Genomic DNA, 22,736 nt, shown 5'->3' with positions numbered 1-22,736 from the left:
GTCATTATCCAATGAAGAACAGATGGGGAAATGCGAGAGGTTGGGAAATTGGTGGTGGTTTTCAAAGTTGAGCATGAATCAGGGCTTGTTAAAATACAGACTACTGAGTCCCACACCAGAGTCTCTGAGCATCTGGGGTAGCATCCGAGAATCTATGTTTCTAACAAGTTCTCAGGTGATAGATGCTGCTGGTCAGGGGATCATGGGGAGAGGTGGCCTTGAGCAGCTAATACATACACAGATAATAAGTGTTTATCTTAAAATTAATCAAATTAGACATTACAAAAGCAATTCCATTATCATTTTCTATTAAGTTAATGAAGATGTTTCAAAATCTAGGGAAATACAACCTCTCTTACGTTACTGATAAAAATCTGAATCAATGTTAACATTTCTGGGGATGAGGCAATCCAACAATTGGTTTCAAGGGCTTTATAAATATATGGCTTTTGATCCCATAATGTACCTCCCAAAAATTTAACCTAAGGAAATAGTCAAAGATGCATAAAATCATTGATTTTAAATGATGTTGGCAAAAGCATGGTATATGAGAAAGAGAACAAGAAACCTTATATATCCAACAACAAGGAAATGTTAAATCACTGGACTATTATGCTGCTATAAAAATCATGTATCTAAAGTAGATGGAAATGGAAAAATGAGCAAAATAAAATGACAAGTAGGAAAAATGTAAAACTGAACAGCATACCAATATTTTTTTAAAGTATATGTATTTTGAATTTACAAATTATATTATGCAGGGTATCTTCAAAGTTGGAAACAGGATATTGCTAAATAGTATGTTAGTTATACTTTCAAAAAATATGCTTAATATATATTTTTCAATCTCCAGGCATTTTTTAAAGAAGGAATATCCCTAATCAAAGCAATGGATCTAATATTATGCCAAAAACCGCAATTACTTTTGCACCAACCTAACAGTTAATCTGGAAAAACAAGCATCATAGTTATCCTGGGGAGTATTTAAATAAAGTCTGGAAAAATAACATGTTTAGAGTACTTCATCTAAAAACATTGACATATTAGCTGAAAATGGAACTAACAAACTCTTTTAAGAATAAATTTCTCTGATGTTTCCTGACTTTGAGAACATTGTAAATATGCTTTTGTTTTACATATCAGCTTGTTACATATATATGTAAGACACATCTCAAATGTAGTAACAGACATGCTATTATGACATCCGTACTGAGTTGTTTTCTATATAAGAAACACTGTATGTATATTCATAATGGTTTTATGAATTTTTCAATTCATATTTGGAAGATACTTTTCTTTAAGCAATCCTGTCAATCATCAGAATCACTTTCCCCAATCAATGCTACAAACTGCAACTGCCTTTCAGAATCACGGGCTGTAGCCTGACTGTAGGTGATCTGCAGTCACTCGAGCATGATTAAGAGGGTGCTCTCTTCTCATCAGTTAGAGAAGACACCTGCTGAGATCTAGCTACTTTCCTATCACAGGTTATTAGCACTAATCACTGACTCTACAAGAAGGGGTATAGGAAGCTGTACCTCCCTCTCTTCTTTCCAGTCTACCACTTTTCTATAGCTGCACTGTCCAATGTCGTAGCCATTAGTCACATGTGCCTACTTAAATTTAAGTTAATAAAATGTAAATATAGTTCCTCAGTCGCACGAACCACATTTAAAAGCTTAAAAGGCAAACGTGGCTAATGGCTAATATATCAGACAGCAAAGATATGGAACATTTCCATCAATGCAGAAAATTCTATTAAGCGAAGTTGTTCTAGATGTTAAGGAAGCTGAAACGGTCCTCAAATCTGGTTTATTATTGAGGGTTGGAGGCATGGCAATAGGGTTTCCCCAATATAGTCATCACCAAAATTGAACTTATCCCTGACCAGATAACTAACCATACCCACTTTTGTTTAAAAAAAAAAAAAAATTAAGTACAAGGGGTTTGGTCTTCAGCATCTATCTATCTACAGCATCAGTCTTCTTTCCCCCCATCCTCTTCAACCTCATTTTTCTCCAACATTAGCATATGGATAATAAAACATTATCCTTGTTAGTCACTCAGCATACAGAATGTAATTTTGAACATGATCATCACTATTTCTATGGCTGAACAGAAATTAAACCATGCTGCCAAACTTAAGACTAACAAACAGATACATATACAAATATTTACCTCCTTTAAGCTTTCTTTGCAAAGAGGACAATATGGTGCATGATCTAAACAACGCTCAAGACAATTCTTACAGAATGAATGTCCGCAAGGGGTTGTTACTGGCTCAAAAAACAACCTGAAATCAACCAAAATACATGTTAGTTTTCACATTAAACTATCCACTGGAAAAGCTTGTACTACTATAGAACCATAACACTAATCTCTATTTAAAGGAGGAAGAAGGAGGGCCCGGCAGGCAGGAGAGGAGGGAAGGGGCAATGATAAGTGTAACCATACCCTCCAGAATGTTGTAAAAGTTCTCCATCAACAGAGGCTCCTGCCAAGGGCCTAGAGCTGTCCTGACTAACACAACAGCCCCTGGACACTATGGCTACTAAGCACTTGAAATGTGGCTAGTACAAGCTGATATGTGCAGTGAATGTAAAATACATACCAGATTTCAAAGACTCTCTGCAAAATAAATAATGTAAAATACATCATTAAAAATTATGTTAGCTTTTGTATAGCCTTTAGATTCCCATTTTAATATCAACTTAAAAATGATTCCTTAATAGGTTTATAAGAGCCTTATGATTTAAAACTCATAAAAAGATGATATAATAAATAATGCAGGTGAATCCTAAAGAAATGTTAGGCTTAATACTAAATGTATTATTCAAACATTGCAGAAAAACTAGTTTTACTTATTTTTTGAAACACGATAGTTTTGAATTTGCTAGAAATAGATTTAGAGGTACTTTAGGAACTGTTTAGTATAATCCCCTCACTTCACAAATGAAGAAACCAAGGCTCAGAATTAAGACTTGCTCAGGAATATAACTGCTACCAGCCTAATGTGACCAGCACTAGGCCTCCTGACCCCGTATGAATCTTTTGATCCTACACAATTCATGTAAATGAGAAATGTTATTTCAAAACATTTAGTCTTCTAGAATTATAGCATTCTGAATAATGGAAATCCTTATCTTTATGTTACTTTAAAAAGATTTTATGGTTAATATACATTAATAAGATAGGATCATATAGATAAAATACATAATTAGAATTCATACCCAAATTTAAAACCATAGAGAGAGGTAAGTTTCGATAATAATATCTATAACTAACTTGGTACTTTACGATTTCCCAGATTCCTTTTATACTGAAGCCATGTGATTCTCACAACAATGAGATGTAGGCTATGCAAAGCTTGACCCCACTTTCTAAATTAGGAAACCTGAGGTTCAGAGATTCAGTTATTTGCCCAAGGCATGAAAGGTAAACCCAGGACTAAAATTCATGTCTTTTGATTTTTATTCCAGCATTCTGTTACTTTACATTGTCTATTATTACCTTTATCTACACTGTATTTTATTTATACTAACATGAAATATTCATCTTCTATAAAGTTTTATATGCTTACCTCATGCAGAGAGAACACTCGAAATCTGAGACATCGATTAATTCCTCTGGAATATCACCATAAGCTAAGGAAAACATACAGACTTCATTGGGAGTTTCTATTAAAACAAAGACATGGGGTTTTCTTCTTTAGGAAAAACTTTAAATACTATTCTGACTAAATAAATTTATTTTATATAAGTGTAGAGCAAAATGTTTACCTCCTTGTTTTTTAAGCTTATTTCTTCCATCTTCATTTACAATCACATCCTGTTCTAAAAGAGACAACTTTCTTTTCAGCAGAACACCTTTTTCTTGAACAGACAGAACAGGTTCTGAGGACACTCTTTTTAAACAGTCCTCTCTGGCAGGCGTTTCTGTTGAATTTATAGACTGTGCTGACTGAGCACGGTTTAAGCTTCCTTTGACGGGCTCTGAAGTGACCTCTGGTATTTCTTCACTCTACAAAAATACAATAAACAAAGGTAACCATATTTCTTTACTATCCTTTATTCCTCTCACCAAGAATCAAACTGAAATGAAATTTCAATGCCTTATAATGCTCATTTTAATGTTCATTTAATAGCACTAACTTGATTCCAACACTGTGACAAGTAAATGATTTTTGCCAGCACAGTTGGCCCTCCGTATCCATAGGCTCTGCATCCGTGGGTTCATCCAACTGGGGATAGAAAATATTCTAAAAAAAAGCCTGAACATATATAGACTTTTTTCTTGTCATTATTCCCTAGACAATACAGTATAATAACTATTTACATAGCATTTACATTGTATTAGGTATCATAAGTAACCTAGAAATGATTTAAATATACAGGAGGATGTGCATAAGTTATATGCAAATACTGTGCCATTTTATTAATATATCAGGGACTTCAGCATCCTTGGATTTTCATATCTGTGAGAGGTCCTGGAACCAATCTCCCACAGATACAGGGTATGACTGTACTTACACAGCCCTAGAAATCAAGCTGACTTACATTATAATGAGGTTTAAAAGTAGTTATGCTATAACACAGCTGTTCCTACCCTGAGGAAACATAAAGGCAGTGTTCTATACATATTTTTAAATACCTAAGTTTCCTGACATTCACGTGACCTAAAATTGTGATTCATTAGCAAATATTTTACATAAAAGATTTTAGTGTAAAATAAAGGCTATAGAAAAAATTCTACTAAGATAACTAATCAGGTTAAAAGTACTTAAGTAGGTGCTAGTACTTGAAACTAGGAAAGTGAAGATCGTAGCTTGTAAAGAAATAGATACGCTAAATTCATGATGACCTCGTCTCACCCCATACCTGCTTTGGGCTAGGTTCACTGGGAGACTGAGACTCTTCCATCACTGAAGGAAAATCAAAAGGTCTGTTTTTAGTACATGGTAATGAACTCCAGGAAGATCCCTTCAGGCCTTCTTTTAAGTTTTCAGGTAATAATAAGTCACATAAAATCTGTAAGAGAAATATTAAAGGTAAATATAAAATATTTGGTTAAGGATAATTTCACATAAATTTACCTAATTAAGAATATTTAGAAAGTTTATAGCAGACATTATGTTTAATGAGCAGGAGAGGAACAAGGTAAGCAACACTGTAAGTTCAAAAGTCTTGCAAAACTAGGTGTGCCTCATGGGGTCAAATCACCCGCAAAGAAACTATTCAAAACTTTGAAAGGAAGGCATGGGAGTAGTTAAGACTCAGGATAAAGGCTGATCTTTTAACACAAGGAATATAAAAAGATTTTAAAAGAAATATTAAATATTTATCTCTGAATCTTAGTGAGCCCTATCCTATCAAAATAGTTCATCGTTTACCTCAATGTATATTTATGAGGTTGGCCTTGGGGCACTTATGTAAACTAAACTTGGACTTCTAACTATAAAACTACAAAATTCCTTGTATACACTCAATTTAATCTCTCACTGAACAACTAACCTGTGTGGGCAGTTACTGCTGCCCAATACTTGGTTAGGAGCACCCCATGGCAGCTTCCCTATAATAGCTAGGAAATAAACTGGGAGACAGCTGGAGAATCAGATTTCTGGGTGCTTATCTCAGGAATACGCCTAAAACTCCAACAGAAACAGGCTAAGATAGGGGAATAACGTGGCTAGAATAAAATGAAAGGGATTGTGATATTTTTGGTTGTCAAACAATCTGTATTTATAAATACAGCACATATTAAAGTCTAAAGTGGAGGTTCGGTTTTTCAGCTGTTATCTTTCAAATATACAAAAATCAGAATAAATCACAAATCATTCACGGAAATATAAACAATGTAGATAAAAGCATGTATCTTTGGTAGGTGCTCAAATACTCCATTTAATAAGCAAACATTTAAAAATCTGTATATACACATTTATATTTCCTCTGTTTTAAAAAATGTATTAAACACACATCCACCCTAGAACCCAGCAATTCCACTCCTAAGTTTTTGCCAAAGAGATGTAAAAACATATGTCCACAAAATGACTTGTACAAGAATACTCATAGCAGCTTAATTTATATCAGGAAAAAATACTGGAAACAATCCAAATGAAAATCACTACTAACTGAAAACCACAAATTCCATTATGTTCATATAATGGAATACTTAGACAACAACAAAAAAATGACTTGATGTATCTAAAAAATATTATGTTCAGCAAAAAAAAAAAAAAAAAACCCAGACACAAAAGAGTAAATACTGTATGATTCTCCATTCCAATGAAGTTCTAGAATAAGCAACACTACTCTACAGTGACAAATCTGAACAGTAGTTGCCTCTAGAAGCAGGGGATGGAGGATTTACTGGAAAGGAGATGAAGGTACTTTCTAGGGTGATGGAACTATTCTCTGTTTTGACTGGGATGCTGTTACACAGATATATACATTTTTCAAAATTCACTGAAGTGTAAAATCCACGCATTTTATTATATGTAAATTATACCACAACTTAGAAAAAGTACATTGGAGAAAAACAAAATATTCTAAAGCATTATTTGTTTTGCATCCACCTGATCCTATTAACCAGCAAACAAATAGTTACAGAAATAGAAGGATGTTTGGCAGCATGCAAAATACAGAAACATATGCTCTTAAAATTAAACTTTGCAATCTTACCAAGAAGATAACACTAATGAACATGGAACAGTCAGAAAACAGACAACAGTAAACATTTTCTTCTTAAATCAGTGGGCTAGAATGTATAAGCAAACAAACCTCATAGAGGCTATACCAATGCCAGCTGGATTCTTAAGGGGGTTGAGATCTGAGAATAATCTCAAAGTTCTCATGCTTCAGGGTACATAAACATCTCTTGGGCTGCTTCTTAAATGGCTGCTCCGATTTCAGAGATTCTGAATCAAAGACTTGTAGTTGGGCCCAGGGCTCTTCAGGTTTAACATGATCCCCACATGATTCCGACAAAAAGCCACACTCTAAGAAACACTGCAACTGTGATAAATAATGTGGCATGTTTTGAGTATATGGAGGAGAGCATCATGACTGGGACCCTGAATTTGTATTAGCATAGATTTTCTTAAAGAATTTTTTGAAGACCCTACTCTTTCCAGATATTCTGTGAATAAGTCTTGCAAGAGCTGAGTGCTATTTTATTTCATGCTGGCATATCAAAAGCTATGAGATGTTCTGGAGAAACCTAATTAACATGGCTTAACCCAATGCTTCCCAAAGTCACTTCATCAGACAGCTCCCTTCCTTCCTCCATCTCCTATTTTAAAAAATTAATAACTACTAACACACCACAAATAGAACAAAGTATGGAAAGTGACATATGGAGTATTGAAAAATATAAGGCAAAACAAGTGGACTGGGCAATACTATTGGCAATCCTGGGGAGTAAGCAAGGACAGACTTGAAGTAAAAGGCAAAAGGCAGGTCGATCAGGCTTCTGAGCAGGAACATCGTGATAGCAATGCTTAATTAAGGACCATCGATCTGGCTCAGATTGAACAAACTATTAGAAAACTGACCAAAAAAATGCACTGAAATATCTGTGAATGAAATGTTTCGATTTCACTACGAACTCAATATAGTAAGTATACGAACCTGAAAACCACTCAAATTGTCACATTTCTTCCTAAGTTAGATTTATTTACTACTTATGTTCTTATTCCAACTTTTATTAGCATTTTTTTTTAAAACCCTGCCTGTCTCTTAGCCCTACCTTGAACTGTAACTGTTTGTAAAGTGATTACCTTTTGTACTTGCAGCTTTGCAGGTGCAAAATCTTCATCAAGGGCTAAGCACTGAAGAAAGAGTTGTAAGGCATCACCTAAAAAACCAGCATCGTAGAGCACTTTTCCTTTCCTGAAGTAGACCTTCAATAAAAGCACATATATAAAACCTTTGTGGTAAGAATTGCTTTTTAAAAAGTCATTATCAAGTAAAGAAAAACAACAGTTTGCTCAGCAATGCTGATTTTGGGCCAAGCAATGCTGATTTTAGCTCACACCTGTAATCCCAGCACTTTGGGAGGCTGACAAAGGTGGATCACTTGAGTTCAGGAGTTTGAGACCAGCCTGGTCAACCTGGTGAAATCCCGCCTCTACTGAAAATACAAACACTAGCCAGGCGTGGTGGCATGCACCTGTAATCCCAGCTACTCGGGAGGCTAAGGCACGAAAATCACGTGAACATGGGAGGCGGAGGTTGCAGTGAGCTGAGATCACACCAGTGCACTCCAGCCTGGGTGACGGAGCAAGACTGTCTCAAACAAACAAAAAATGGAAATGCAGATTTTAAAATTCTGAATAATTGAGGCCAAAGCATTTTAAAGGCATACCTACACACCATCCTGGAGAAACACTAATAGGGGAACTGAGGCCCAGACAATGACTTTTTGACCAAAGTTCCACACCAAGTCAGAGCTTGGCAGGATCAGAAATACTATGTCCTCACACTTTAAGGAAATTACTGATTTAAATATTATTGATTTAATAAGAACTGTTTGAGGGAAAAGGAAATTACATGTAAAATTATACTGACTTTAAGAATGCATCAAAATTAAAGAAATATTAAATGTGAAAAAAACTTTGTCCTAGATTTAGGGCAATATGGTAAATTTCTTCCAAGTTATTAGGAATCTATAATTGCCCATGCTATTTTTTAAGAAAGTACTTATAGACATAACACTTTTCATAAATCCCTTATTTTGTCTTTCACTTTTCTCCTTTGTAATGTGAGTTCAGCAAACTCTATGACAAAAATTAGAATCCCACTAATTATCACTGATAAACCCAAAATTCAGTTTGTGGGTTGGTCCACCAACAAAGTATCAACTGGTAAGCTTTAAATATTCCTTGCTTATGTGATTAGAATGAAAGAGATTCTTAGTATTAATATCAGAGGAGCCTAAAGAACGTTCTAGTCAAACAGTTTTTTAGCTACCACTTTAATGGCTGAAGAAAACCTTTCTGATTACATCACTTCTGTGGTAAGTCCAGAAGATTCCTTTTCAATAGTTTTAAAGCCATGCACACCAACCACTGCCCTCTTATTCTGAATATATTTGCCTTGTACTAACCAGTCATGCCGTCGTGAAACTTCGTATCATTTCTCTAATTAATTTATAATTTTTAGAGCAGCCTTACTACACTGTCCTCAAAGGCACAGTTTGAATAGAGGGGAAAAGTCACATAAAAGAGTAACTTGTATCTTAAAGAACACATTTGGACTAATTTGCCTTGACAATTTGATAAAAAGGAGAATCTGTAAACTGATTGTATGTCATACACATTCCTAAGTCTTTTTAAAAGCCACATGAGCAAGGCAACTGCCTTTGTCCCTATCTTCTGAATTAAATCACTGTCTAATCACCTAGTTACCATATAATACCTCACAAAGTTTCCAACTTTAAGAACCTATTCTCTTTCCATTAATAAATCTCATTCAATGAAGTCCAGTTTGCATCCATCTTCACAATATGGCAAGTTGTATTTCTTTGCAGATATTTTGTATAATAAAGTCTTTTTTTTCCTGTACCATGAATTGTTTGTTCCTAATTTATGAAAGAAAAGTCTCTTATTATTAAAAAAAATTGTGAGATGATACTCATCCTCTCAAAATACTGAACCCAGATTGGTTTTTGAGATGGGGTCTGTCACCAAGGCTGGAATGCAGTGGTAATTCAGGGGCACAACCTCAATCTCCAGGGCTCCAGTGACCTTCCCACTTCAGCCTCTCGAGTAGTTGGGACTACAGGCACAAACAACCATGCCAGGCTCATTTTTGTATTTTTTGTAGAGACAGAGTTTCACCATGTTGCCCAGGCTGGTCTCAAACTCTTAGGCTCAAGCAATCCGTCCAACTCAGCCTCCCAAAGTGCTGGGATTACAGGAATGAGCCATTGCACCTAGCTGAACCTACATTTCTAGAGCACTAGGTATTTTATTTGGAGTCAACCATCTACTTTGTTAAAATTCGTAACTGTGAATGAATGCATGTCCCCTATAGTTGAAATTTTACAATTTATGCAAACATAAAACAGTAATTTACCTCAGGCCAATCTGGAAGTTGAAAAAGAACTGCATTTAAATCTTCAATGGCTGCTTTAAACTCTTGGAGACCAGCATATGATTCCGCTCTGTAAATTTTTACAATCAAGTCACTGGGCTCTGAAATAAATATTTTATAAGGATATGATTATTTTTAAAAGATTATTACATAATCCACAAAATATGATCATACCAGATTAAGAAATGACTTAGTGATTCCAGGGTTAATAATCACCAAACTAAAGTCTATAAGCCAAGGGCAGTACAGGCACAACCCATTTTACATGTTGAATCTTATCTAGAAGTTGTATCAAATCATTGTAAGTAGATCATTTTAGTGGAGGAAACTGTTTTCCAGAATATTGTAAATACTTTTATAATATGAATAATCACTCTTAAGAAAACTTTTTTTTTAACAAAGGGTAGTCTATAAAGATTTTGAAGACATCTTTCTTAGATGTTTAGATTTGCCTTTTTATAGTAAATCTTATATTTCTACCCTACTTTCTAAGTCCTCATTGATAAAAATAGCCATATGTGTAACTATTGCATGTGGAATTCCCACAGTGACAAGGGACTGACAAAGGCTCAATCTTATGAGGGTATACAGTAGTCTTGATTCTGGAGGAAATGAGTTAATAAGAGTCAGCTTTTAAGAGAGCGAATTTTAATTCCTGCCACTAGCAAAAACGGTATTGGCCCACTTCAAAATATATTTAATTTAAAATACTCCTGAGAAAAAAGGCTTTGTTATTCATTTCACTATCATCTACATCTGTACTTAAAAAGCCAAATTATTATCTTATGGCATTCAGAATTTCAGACACTTAGCTGGTTCACTGATACTACTGCAATCAATTACTACAGGTACGCAGATTCTAAAACTGATGTCCAAGCAAGAAATTAATTTTTAATATAGCAACAAATGACATCAACTTGACTCTTATTTTAAAGCTATCTTTGAGATCTTTAAAAGCATAAGGTACTCATTGTAAGATGGGCATAAAGACCTTAATGCCTCTAAATAAAATTTAATAAAATTCATCAATAGCTGCCGGGTTTACTCTAGTTTTTAGATGACTGCTTTTCTATTGATAACTCTCACTTGAGCAATTAATTTAGGAAGGCCTCTTTCAGTTGCTGGTGCCTGAGAACTGGAATTACAATGTTCCCACAATTTTATATCAATGAAAACATTTAAAGAGTAAAATTAATATTTTATAAAACTTTTTACTTCTTAAAAAAGACATGTCTAGAGTATTTTGTCTGGTGCTTCTTAAAGCAATGAAAAATTATCTCTGAACAAAATGCATATGAATTAAAAGTTCAATATGATTAATCAATCAAGAATTAAGAGTTCCTAGCACAAACCTAGACCCTGTAGGTATTCAAAAATATTTTACATTATTCCTGTCTTTGAGGAGCTTATAATCTAGCTAGAAAATTCTACTGTGAAACAGCATCATGCAATACTGACTTGTCAAGTACAACTGGAGTTGAAAAAACAGAGCGATGTATGGCAAAATAGTCTAACAACGAGTAGTAAAAGCATCAGCATCAAAAACTCCAGGCTATAAAGGACTGGGCTCAGAAAGTGCAGTTTTCCACCCACAGCTGGGGTGCTTCCAAAAGCATCCTTGAGACAGACTCCGCTCTAGTACCTCCAGCGAGAAGGAGTTCACTATCGCACCAAGCAGCCCATTCTTGGATTTTTATTTTTTTTTAATTTCAATTTTTCTCTTATATATCAAGTTCTCACTCCTTTATATTTGATGCCATGCACATTCAGAACTGTTGAATATTTCCCCTTTTATCCATGCCTTCACTGCTCAATCACCTTTATAGTTTCTTTATGGCAGCAGTGAGTGACTCAGAAGACCTGTCTTTGAAAAAACAGTCAAACTATAAAATGTATCCACTCTGACCAAAGCAAAAAAAGACATATTCCTTCCCCTCTCCACACAGAAAACTTCAGGATACTGAGATCTCCCTAAAGGAGGTCCTAAACAGTATATGTTGGGGTAAGAAGAGAAGATGCACACCCTAGAGATAAAAAGAGCCAGATTTTAAAACACTTGCTCCCTAACTCCTTGTATGTAATGTTCTTATTGAGAATTTCCAGTGTTAATGGATTATTTTGAATGATTTAAAAAAAAAAGAAAAAAGACAACAAAACCCTCATCAGGTGAGTTCAAACTTCCAATACTTTTTTAAAAAGATTAGGACCATCACACTTACTGATCTCAAATTCTTTTTAATTCTAAAAAAGAGCCAAGTGCACTAAAAGAGCCCCTTTGAAAAGCATACACAAGGTCTGCCTTCCATGTAAACTTTCAAGAAAGGCAACAAAATGGCAATCAGTCCTGACTGTATCATTAACTTAAGTTTGAAAGAGTCAATAAGTATTTACTGTATGCTATGTGACCTTGAAGACACTAGAGAGAACTAGTCACCTCGCTGCACATGCCATCAGGGAAGATCCTGGTGCTCACTCCATTACTGCAGGTATCTGTAGTACCCAGCAAGTGCCTGGCATATTATATACTTTCCATTTTTGAAATTGACAAAATTTCATATTTTCAAAATTTTCAAAAAAAGTTGTTAAAATTTGATAAAGTTGTCAAAATTGACAACTTTGACAAAAATCCAGAGACAACATGGTTTGGGCTAATTGTATTGAATATGACTGTGGTACTTAACTTTGTGATCTTATTCTAAATCACTTGGTGTCTCTGGTCTTGTTTCCATATCTACCAGAAGCAGGGACAGATGTACTAGTGGTCATTATTTAATTAACTGCCTGATCTTTATCTTTAGTCCTGATTTTTCAAACTAACTTCAGATTCATCAAATTTCCAACTGCCTGCCACACTTTTTCTCAAACTCAGCATGTTCTTCACCAAAAAAGCATTTTTCACTGTATTCTCTATCACTGACACCACTAACTTCCCAAATCAGAATCAACTTTGTAAATGTCACCTCCTATGATATGCCTCAAATCTGACCTTTTCCAATCCTATTGCTAGTAACCCTGGGTTAGGCTCCCCAAATCTCTCTCTAGTACTATTGCAATAGCTTGCTAACTGGTCTCCCGGCCTTCAGTTCTACTCTACCTACATCCTTACCATCCACAAGATAAAACAGGTATTATTTAGTACAAGTTCCTCCACGCCTGGCTCCTGCCCATCTCTCCAGCCTTAATTATCATTATGAACCTCCCACTCACTCAAAGTCCCAACTATACCTCACTACCCACACTGCCCCATGCATACCATTCTATTTCATGCCTCCTTCCTGTGCTGAGCTCCTCCCTTATCATACCATTCTTTATCTTGATAACTTTTTATCATCCAGCAAGACTCAGCTCACCAATCTCCTCCCAAGATGCTTTGCTTTGCATCTTCCTCCACAATTTATGATAACCACCAAGAGCATGATCTGGCTCCTCCACCTACTCACTGTGACTTGGGGCAAATTTCAAGTAGTATCTGTACTTTAATTTCCTTAGCTTTAAAATTCAGGGGCTTTTAAAACATTAACACCACTATGTGCTGTTCTAAATGATTTACAATCTTCAGCACAATTCTACACGGATCTAGCATTGTCCGCATTTTTATAGAAAACAGCGGAGAGCTTGCCCATGATCATACAGCTAGTAATTGGTGGATTCGAGATTCTAACTCAGGAAGCCAGCTCCAGAGTTCTAGCTGTTTACCTCCACACTATTAATATGTTGGTAACAGTCTCTACCTCAAGGGTTACTCATGAGAGTAAGTTAATGGGTGCAAAGTACTTAGAACAGGGCTTGGCACACTGAAACCATGGCATGTTTGCTATTACGATTCTGTACCTTCATTGTATATATATGGCAATTATTAAAGTAATTTAAAGATTTGTGAACTCTATTATTTACTGCCTTTTATCCTCAGATCCTGGCTTTGATAAATGTTTCCTGAACTACGGAAAATTCATTAAAATTCGATTCCTTAAGCTCAATTCATGTTGCCATTTTCTCTTCTTTTACATCCACCAGTATTATCTGTAAGTCATTCGGCAAGTAAAAAGATTTAAATAAGACTCTGCTCCCAGAGGAATCTAATCTTCAGCTGTCCAAAGCATTTATTTCACGGGATGAAGAGAGAGTTGGTCATGGTTTCCTATCTTTGTTCCAATCCTTAGGGATCTGTGATTAGTAACAGGAGTCTTAAAGTTGTTTCTTTAGTTCACCTTCAAGAAAGTTTTTTTTCAAATCACAAAAGCTTAAAAAATGTTTAGTCATAAAATTTGAAAAATATAGAAATAAGAGTTAAAAACTATCTTTTTCCCATCACAAAGAAACAGCCAGTGTTGGTATTAACAAAAGAAAAAAATTACCACAAATTTAAAGTTCGGATTGGCTTTTATTTGTGATTCTAGAAATGGGCAACACCTCATTCTACAAAATGAGTGTTCTGATGAGCTAAGCAGAGGAGGTTAGCCTTCTAGGCAGAAAAGGGCTGAAGAAAGCAGAAATAAGGGACAAAAAGTAGATTGGTTGTTTCAAAGTTGAAAACTTTCTTTACAGGGTTAAAACACAGAGGACTTTCTTATTTCACTAACTCACGTTGACTGAAATCTCGTTTTTTTTTTTTTTTAAGAAAACTGGCTCATTTCAATTCAAATTCAAAGTTCAGTTTGATTATGTGGCACTTAGCACAAGGGCCTCCATTCTAATTCTGTCTGGTCTGCTGGTGCCTAATGCAGGAGGTCAGTCTAAAACAACGGCCTCCCATATATTTTTGTTCTTTATGTGTGAAGTACATTTTTAACATGTAGTTTTATAAAATATATCACATATGCTGTTTATAATCTGCTTTTTTCTTCCATGTAATACTAGTCCACATGATTTTTAATAGTTGCAAAATATCCTACTATATACACAACCTATTTAAAAATTTCCTACTCTGCAATTAAGTTACTTCCAACTTTTGGCAGTATAAAAAGTATAACAAATGTCTATTTATCTATCTTTATGTATCTGCTTACCTTTTTAGTTATTTGCTATACAGTATGTAGAAAGTTATTTATTTACTGTACTTTTTTTTTTATTTATTTATTTGAGAAAAGATCTCACTCTGTAGCCCAGGCTGGAGTGCAGTGGCATTATCATGGCTCACTGCAGCCTCGACCTCCTGTGCTCAATAGATCCTCCTGCCTCAGTAGCTGGGACTCCAGGTGCATGTCCCCACACCTGTCTAATTTTTTAATATTTTGTACAGATAGGGTACCACTATGTTGCCCAGGCTGGTCTCAAACTCTTGGGCTCAAGTGGTCCTCCCTCCTTGGTCTCCCAAAGTTTTGGCATTATATGCATGAGCCACCATGCTGGGCCTACAAAGTTATATACATATACAACACTTCCAACACATTCTGCCAACCCTTCTTTTATAAAAACTTTATTTTACACTCCCACAAGCTGTGTTTTTTCTCTTTGCTAGAAATATATAAATTAAAAATAGCATCATAATTTTAACAACCTCCATTTCTTCATTAAGTTTGACCTTTAAAACTTTGTGTTTATTCAGTATTTGGGCTGTGTATAAAGTTCTCTATTCATATCCTTTTTCTCATTTTTGTGAGTGTCTTTTTCTTAGATTTATATATCAAGCTATCAAAATTTTCAAAGGCTAACCAGAATATCAATTTTTTTTTTTTTTTTTTTTTTTTGCTTATATTGCTTCGTTAAGTTCAGTATAGTAGGACTTGGTTACCAGGGCTGAGCTCAAAGCTACCAACTGATAAGTTGTTGATGATTGATTAAGAATGTTCAGGAGTAGGAGTTTGGGATAGTAAGATCATAAACACTGGATACAGAATTTGGGTTCACATCCCCTTTTGGTAGTTTAACTGTTTGAAATCTCCTCACCTATAATATGCTTACCTCTAAAACACCTACATTTTATAACTGCTGTGAGGATTGAATAAGATAATGCATGTTAAACAGTTAACACCACACCTGGGACATACACGCTCCATCTATAAGAGTTGCTGATAACATTCCAAAATATCTCAAAACAAGGTGATGAAGATATTAGATTAGCCCTTGATACAAGGTACAGAAGAGCATTTTCTACCTTGTCTTTTACCCGCATAAATGGTAGCCTAGATAAGAAACATCTTTAGGGATCAGCAGAGCAGACTGGACAACAGACAGCACAAAGGTGGGTCGAGGGGAGGGGAAGCAAAAGAGCTTACCAAAGGGAAAGAAAAAACCAAACAGAAGCTTCCATCTTGCATTATAGAGCTCCCTGAAGTCATTCAACTTCAATAATAAAACAATTCCAATTTTCAGAAATATCTTTGGAAAGAGGCAGAACACTATACAAAATCATTTAAAATTTTACTTGAGATTTTCCAAGCCTCTTAGAAATATTCCAACAAATACACAAATGATTCTGAATAAACAAAAAGTTAATATATAAATAACTCGAAATCTAAGATAATTCAGTTTTGGTAAATTCTGCATTTGATGAATGAGAAACAGATTAAAAAACAAATTATTCATTTGAAATGGGACACTTCAATCAGTTTTTTTATCATTTATATCAATAGCCATTATAGTTGATGTTTTTAGTAACCCTGAAGCACTAAAAAAAAAAAAATCCTTAAAGTATATTATGAATCAAAGAAAATAATTAGAGATACAGTCTTGGTTAAGAAGAAGTCAATTAGGCAGTAAACCCCATTTTCTAGGGATTTTCAATTTGCTACAATTATAAAAGAAACAAAAAATACAAACTCTACAAGGACAGGGACTTTATTTTACTCCTTTTTATATTTCTAGCACCTAAAACAATGCCTGGTATATAGTAGCTACTCAATAAAAAACTGTTGGATGGTAAGAATAGGTTTATGTTTTACATGCTAATTTTAAAATAAACTTTGCGTTTAGAATCAATATGCACATATTTGGGTTCTGCTTTCAGTTTTAACTTGGTCACTTACTTGCCTTAAGAAAGTCACCTAAAATTCTTGGGACTTTTCTTAAATCTGTGAATTAGGTGTACTAATACTTGCCCTCCTATCTCACATGAGTTTGTGTATGGATCAATTACGATAATAGAAATGAAAATACTTGTGAACTATAATCACCATACAGACATCAATGTTTACTGTTTCAAGTCCTCTGCACAATAAGGAAGGACATAAATAAGTTACAGGAGCCTCCCTTTATCCGGGGGGGATACGTTTCAAGACCCCCACGGATACCTGAAACTTCGGATAGTACCAAGCCCTATATATACTATGATGCCTATGATAAACTTTAATTTATAAATTAGGTATAGTAAGAAGTTAGTAACAATAACTGATGATAAAATAGAACAATAATAATATGCTGTGATAAACGGTACATGAATGTGGTCTCTCAAAATATTTTATCATACTGTACTATGTGGGTAACTGAAACCACAAATAAAGGGAAACTACTGTATTGTTTAAATTCAAATTTCTTCATTTTAACCTAGTTATGAAATAAAAACCCTCCACATTTTCTTTAAATGTATTCAGTATTTACCTATAATTTGACTGATCTTCTGATAGCTAAAGCTTTTCAGTATCTATAGTTTATTGATGAATGCTAAACTGCTAGTTAACATGTGTAAACTAAAATCGGGATGTAATCTTTACTCTCTACCAAGTGACAGAACAGAACAGGACGTAAAATCTCAAGGTTTAGATTCCAGTTTCAGCAAAATCACCTTCTGGCCAAAACACACTTCTACATTTTAAAAATATTTAATCAATATTTACTGGGCATTACTCTGTGTCAGGCACTATTTAAAGCACTTAGCATGTTTTTACTCATTTGATTCTCACAACACCCTATGAGGTAGAGACTATTCTCATTTTTCAGATAAGGAAACCAAAACACAGAGAGGTTAGGCAACATGCACAAGGTCGGAGAGAGCCGAGGGCTGTGTTGGGAATGGAAGCCAGGTGTCAGCTTCCAGCATGCAGAGCTTTAATCACTAAGCCACATTGCATGTCTATCCATAGGTGCCTCAGTTTCCCTCTGAGGATAATATTATGGTACTCCATAGAATTCTCTGTGAAGATCAAATGATATTAATATGAATAATGTAAAAGTACTGGGTAACAGTCAAGGATCATATTTTTATTTTTATTTATTTTTTATTTTTATTTTTTGAGACTGAGTCTTGCTCTGTTGCCCAGGCTGGTGTGCAGTGGTGTGGTCTCTGCTCACTGCAAGCTCCACCTCCAGGGTTCAAGCAATTCTCCTGCCCCAGCCTCTGCGGTAGCTGGAACTACAGGCACGCACCACCACGCCTGGCAAATTTTTTCTATTTTTGGTAGATACAGGGTTTCACCATGTTGGCCAGGCTAGTCTCAAACTCCTGGCCTCAACTGATGCGTCCACCTCGGTCTCCCAAAGTGCTGGGATTACAGGTGTGAGCCACCATGCCTGGTCAAGGATTACAGAATTAATATTAAAGACAAAATTTTCCTTACCCAAATATTTTAAAACAAAATGTTCTCCCCCTTATAACCTTTATTTTTCTTTTAACCTGTACAAATTGTAAATTATACTGTTCTGTTGTCTTCTTTTAGGGGAGAGGTGAACACACGAAGGAGACAAGTCAGTGTAAAAAAACGTTAAACACAAAAGGCAGACAGCATGGCTTAGTGGGATCATTTCAATAGGCTCAAGTACAGAGATTCAGTGCAGGAAAAACTTTACATAATATCCTTGAATACTAAAAAGACAGAAAGTTATGAAACATCTGAGAGTTAATACCAAAAGATCAATGGTTTAAATGTTATCTAAATATATTTCAATTCAACAGAAACTTATGTAATCTAAATGGGAAACTTCTGATTTTGGCAAAGGTTTTCAAGCTTTCTTTTGCTGCTGGCAGAGATAAGTTTGGATGTGTGTGGGCTAACTGCAGACTAGATTTTTTCTAGTTAATAGTATTTACTTGTTTCATTATAAGAATTACATGAAAAAAATTATAGTGAAGATCTTTTTTTCATTATCAATAATGACAGGGTCATTAATAACTACAACTGTACAGTTATATAAATACATGTCAAATGCCTAACTTGCCAATTCCAAAGAAGTTAAAGCCTAACGATCATACAAATGGATTATGACTGCACTCGTTAACATTTTGATTTACACCCATAAATTGTGAAACACTTATAAATCGGCCCTTTACCAACTCTAATAGCTCTGAGATTTTTTTCCCATTTTACTTCACATTAATAATTCAAAAGATTTAAAAAACTTATCCTCATTCGTGCCATTCGGACATTTTCAAGTATGGAATTAATGATTCTTGAAAGAACTAAAAATGAGGAAAAAATTAGCTAATGAAGTGAAAGTCAGAAGACGTGGGTTCTATTCCTGCAAGAGTAGAATTAAGTTGCTAAGTGCACAAAATCCCCACGTGCAATCTATGCAGCTTGTAAAAAGCAGAGATTACATCTTTCAGAGGCTTTTCCTGTTAAACATAACATCCTCGATACAAGAACCAAAATCTCTGTTAATTATTATTGGTCACAAAATGTTAAGCTAGACCTCAATTAGCAAATGTGTTCACTGTTCTTCCATGGACCAGGACCTGGATTCTTGTGAAACACCTAATTTAAGGTCGAATCACTGTATCAGTAGTACTGTCCATAAGTTTCAGCCTCAGTGACCAAAAAAACTTCTTTGGATATGTATAATAAACATTTTCATCAGATGAGCTATAAGGCAGGATGAACCCTAGACCAACGTTTAGGAGAAGTGGAAGATACAGCGCTGCCTCTCAACCAGTTAACACTGTGACTGTGCGCAAGTCTTCACTGCCTGGCATCTGCTTCTTTGCTTTAAAAATCATACCATGGTCAGTTACTAGATGGTCTGTACAGCTAAGTCCAGTTTCTCTTCTCTTTATTCACCCAGAGAGACAGAGTCATCCGTATCAGAATTCTGTATTCCAAACACTTTTCTTTTGTTCTGAGCCTATCTTTCTATTTTATAACTGCCTACTCCTCATAAAGGCACTGAAAGAATACAAAAATCTCCGGTGTTTGTGCTTCGAACTCTAAAGATATTAAACAATGCAAGATCTTGACGTAAGTTCAATATGACTAAGCACTTGGGACAAAAGATGACCCGAAAGATGATCCTTTCAGTTACACAGTCTATAAATTTACCTGTAATACCTAAAGTCAGCTGCTATTCTAGATGTCTATTTTCTTGGGGATTATTCCCCCAACTATCCCCCAACTATCATGCCATTCCCCCAACTATCATGCCAATGGATAGACACTAAAATCTTGAAATACGCGTAACACAAGGTTTATCAACAGTGGCACTTGGGGCCTGATAATTCTTTGTTGTGGGAATCCTGCTGTGCCTCATAGGATGTCTGAGCAGCACCCCGGGCCTCTCCCACTAGATGTCGGTACCAGCACCACCCCCACAAGAGGTGGCAACCAAAAATGTCTCCAGATATTGCTCTAGATAATGTCCCCTGAGAGAGGGGAGGTAAATCCCGCTGGTAAAGAACTACTGATTTAAAGAACAACTCTTCCTTTTACATAAGAGAAGCTTGACACTGCCCCCTTTCAGCGCCTAAAACCACCTTAAGAAGAAAGTGCTAGCTAACCTAGGTTAGGAGGCCGAGGCTGCTTCTTGGAGACTAAGAAATGCACTCAAGACCTACAAGGCCTTTCCCCACAGCTTGATCCTAAGTGGAACGGCCAAGAGAAGCGTGGCAAAGAACTCTGGATCAGGAAGCCCCTCTCATCTTTACCATAAGCTAGGTGCACTGTAAAGTACATAGGAAATAAGCATGATCTGAAACAGGCCGGCTGAAACTTTCGAGAGAAACCAGTTCAGGCATTTCCAGGTAGCAAGGGACCACCCGGGGCAGCTCCGCCCCGCGCCCCAAGCCCGGCGGCCTGCGGGGCCTCCCGGGGCCGGGTGCCCGCCCGGAGCTCCCGCCACGCCCACCGGACGTCACCCGTTACACAACGACCCCCGCCCCCAGCTTATGCAATTCTGCCCTCCCGCGGCTCCCAATTGTCCCGGTGACTTTTGTGGGTGAGGAAGGGAGACGCCGCCTTCCCGGCCTAGTTGTCCTCGTGGGGGATTCTCTCCCCACCCCGGCAGTCGTTTCCCCGCGGCGGGCCTGGCGCGAGAGAGTCAATTCCCGGAAAGCGCGCGGCAGGAAGCGAGCGGCCGCTCGGGATAGCCCAGCTCCCACCCGTCCCGCGCCGGGGCACCCACGGCTCCGGTCACCCACTCCGCGCCCGCAGCGCGCGCCCGACGGCCAGGCCGCGGCCGAGGGAACCCCGCGCCGAGCGCCCCTCCCCGCGCTGCGTCACAGTCGGCTCCCAGGGCGATCCCCATTGTGACCGAAGCACCCCGGGGCGCCGCCCCCTCCCACACCCCCCAGCACCCCGAGACCCAACACGCCAGTGGCCCAGCGGCCCCGGGGAAGCAGAGGAGACTCCCGGGACGCAGACAAGCTCCGGGTCCCCGGCCCTCGGGGCCAGGAGGGTGCGGTCGGCCCGGCCCCGCCGCATCCCCGCGCGGTCACCTGCTCGCAGCGCCTCGCAGGCGGCGGCCAGGGCCTCCCGGTAGCGCCCCTGGTGTAGCAGCTCCCCGAGTCTGCCAGCCGCCCGGGCCCGCTCGCGCTGGCCCGGGAACCACTTCTCGGCCAGGTGGTTGAGGACGACGCTGGTTCTGAAGTCTGAGGCGGCGATGGCGGCTGCCAGAGGCGGCGGCCGCGGGGCGGTCCCTTCAGCATCAGTGGCACTGGCGGTGGCGGGCGGCAGCCGGTCCCGGCAGAGGCGGCAGCGGGCGCGGAGTTCCCTCCGCAGGCAGCGGCGGCAGTAGCTGTGGCCACAGGGCACGGTCACCGGCTCGCTCAGGAAACCCCGGCAGCCCAGGCATCTGAGGAGCCCGCAGGCGCCGCCGTCCGCGCCCGCAGCCGGGGCCGCGCTCCAGCTCAGCCCGTGGCGGAGCCGGTAGTTGAACACCAGGCAGTCCACCAGGGCGCCCAGGCACTCGGGCCTGGCCGGGGCCCCGCGGCGCAGGGCCGCCGCGAACGCCTCCAGCGCGCCCTTCAGGTGGCCGCCCAGCGCCAGCAGCTCCCCGCGGCGGAGCAGCAGTTCCCAGCGCTCCGACTCCGCGGCCGCGCGCTCCAGCCGAAGGCCGCTGCCGCCGCCCACTTCCCAGAACCGGCCTCGGCCCTGCGGCGCCGGGGCCATCTCCCGACTCCCTCCCGGGGAACTCCTCGCCACCGCCGGAGAGGACATGGCCCGCGGAGGGCTGCGCTGCCGCCGCCCGCCGCCACGGTCCGGGAGCCTCCCGGGCGCGCGGCTCCGCACGCGGCCCGCGAGCAGGGGGGCGTGGCGCGCGGACACGGCGGGGCGGCGCGCGCCCGGGAAGCCCCGAGGGCGGGGCCTGGCGAGGGCGGGGCCGGGCTCGGCGACGGCGCCGGGACTCCCCCACGCAGCCCGCGGCCGCGCTCCCGAGGAGCCAAGCGCTGGGCCCCGCCCCTCCCGAGCCCCCTCCCGGCGGGGGCGCAGGTCGGATGATTCCTCTGTCGGAGATCTAATTGGCTTCTCCGGAAAGGAGGGCTCGGCTCGTGACGGAACAAAG

At 38.7% G+C, this 22,736-nt stretch overlaps 1 protein-coding gene across 2 annotated transcripts in view; it reads right to left on the bottom strand.

Moving 5' to 3' along the window:
- The window catches only part of LONRF1 (LON peptidase N-terminal domain and ring finger 1), a 33,582-nt gene extending 11,086 nt beyond the window's left edge, over positions 1–22,496 (bottom strand). Inside the window, exons 1-7 of one of the 2 annotated variants that reach the window (XM_050800260.1) lie at positions 21,670–22,496; positions 10,074–10,192; positions 7,775–7,897; positions 4,878–5,027; positions 3,780–4,020; positions 3,581–3,677; positions 2,179–2,293 (exon numbers count right to left, since the gene is read on the bottom strand). In XM_050800260.1, the coding sequence (XP_050656217.1) occupies positions 2,179–2,293; positions 3,581–3,677; positions 3,780–4,020; positions 4,878–5,027; positions 7,775–7,897; positions 10,074–10,192; positions 21,670–22,390 (1,566 nt within the window). In that variant the 5' untranslated portion in view covers positions 22,391–22,496. The remainder of the gene's footprint in view (positions 1–2,178; positions 2,294–3,580; positions 3,678–3,779; positions 4,021–4,877; positions 5,028–7,774; positions 7,898–10,073; positions 10,193–21,669) is intronic. The other variant, XM_050800261.1, reaches the window with a different exon arrangement.
- Between the last annotated feature and the right edge of the window lie 240 nt (positions 22,497–22,736).

Source organism: Macaca thibetana, chromosome 8 (assembly GCF_024542745.1).
Source record: "Macaca thibetana thibetana isolate TM-01 chromosome 8, ASM2454274v1, whole genome shotgun sequence".
Lineage (NCBI taxonomy): Eukaryota > Metazoa > Chordata > Mammalia > Primates > Cercopithecidae > Macaca > Macaca thibetana.
Note: the sequence above shows the minus strand (reverse complement) of the source record. Positions and strands in the feature narration are given on the sequence as shown.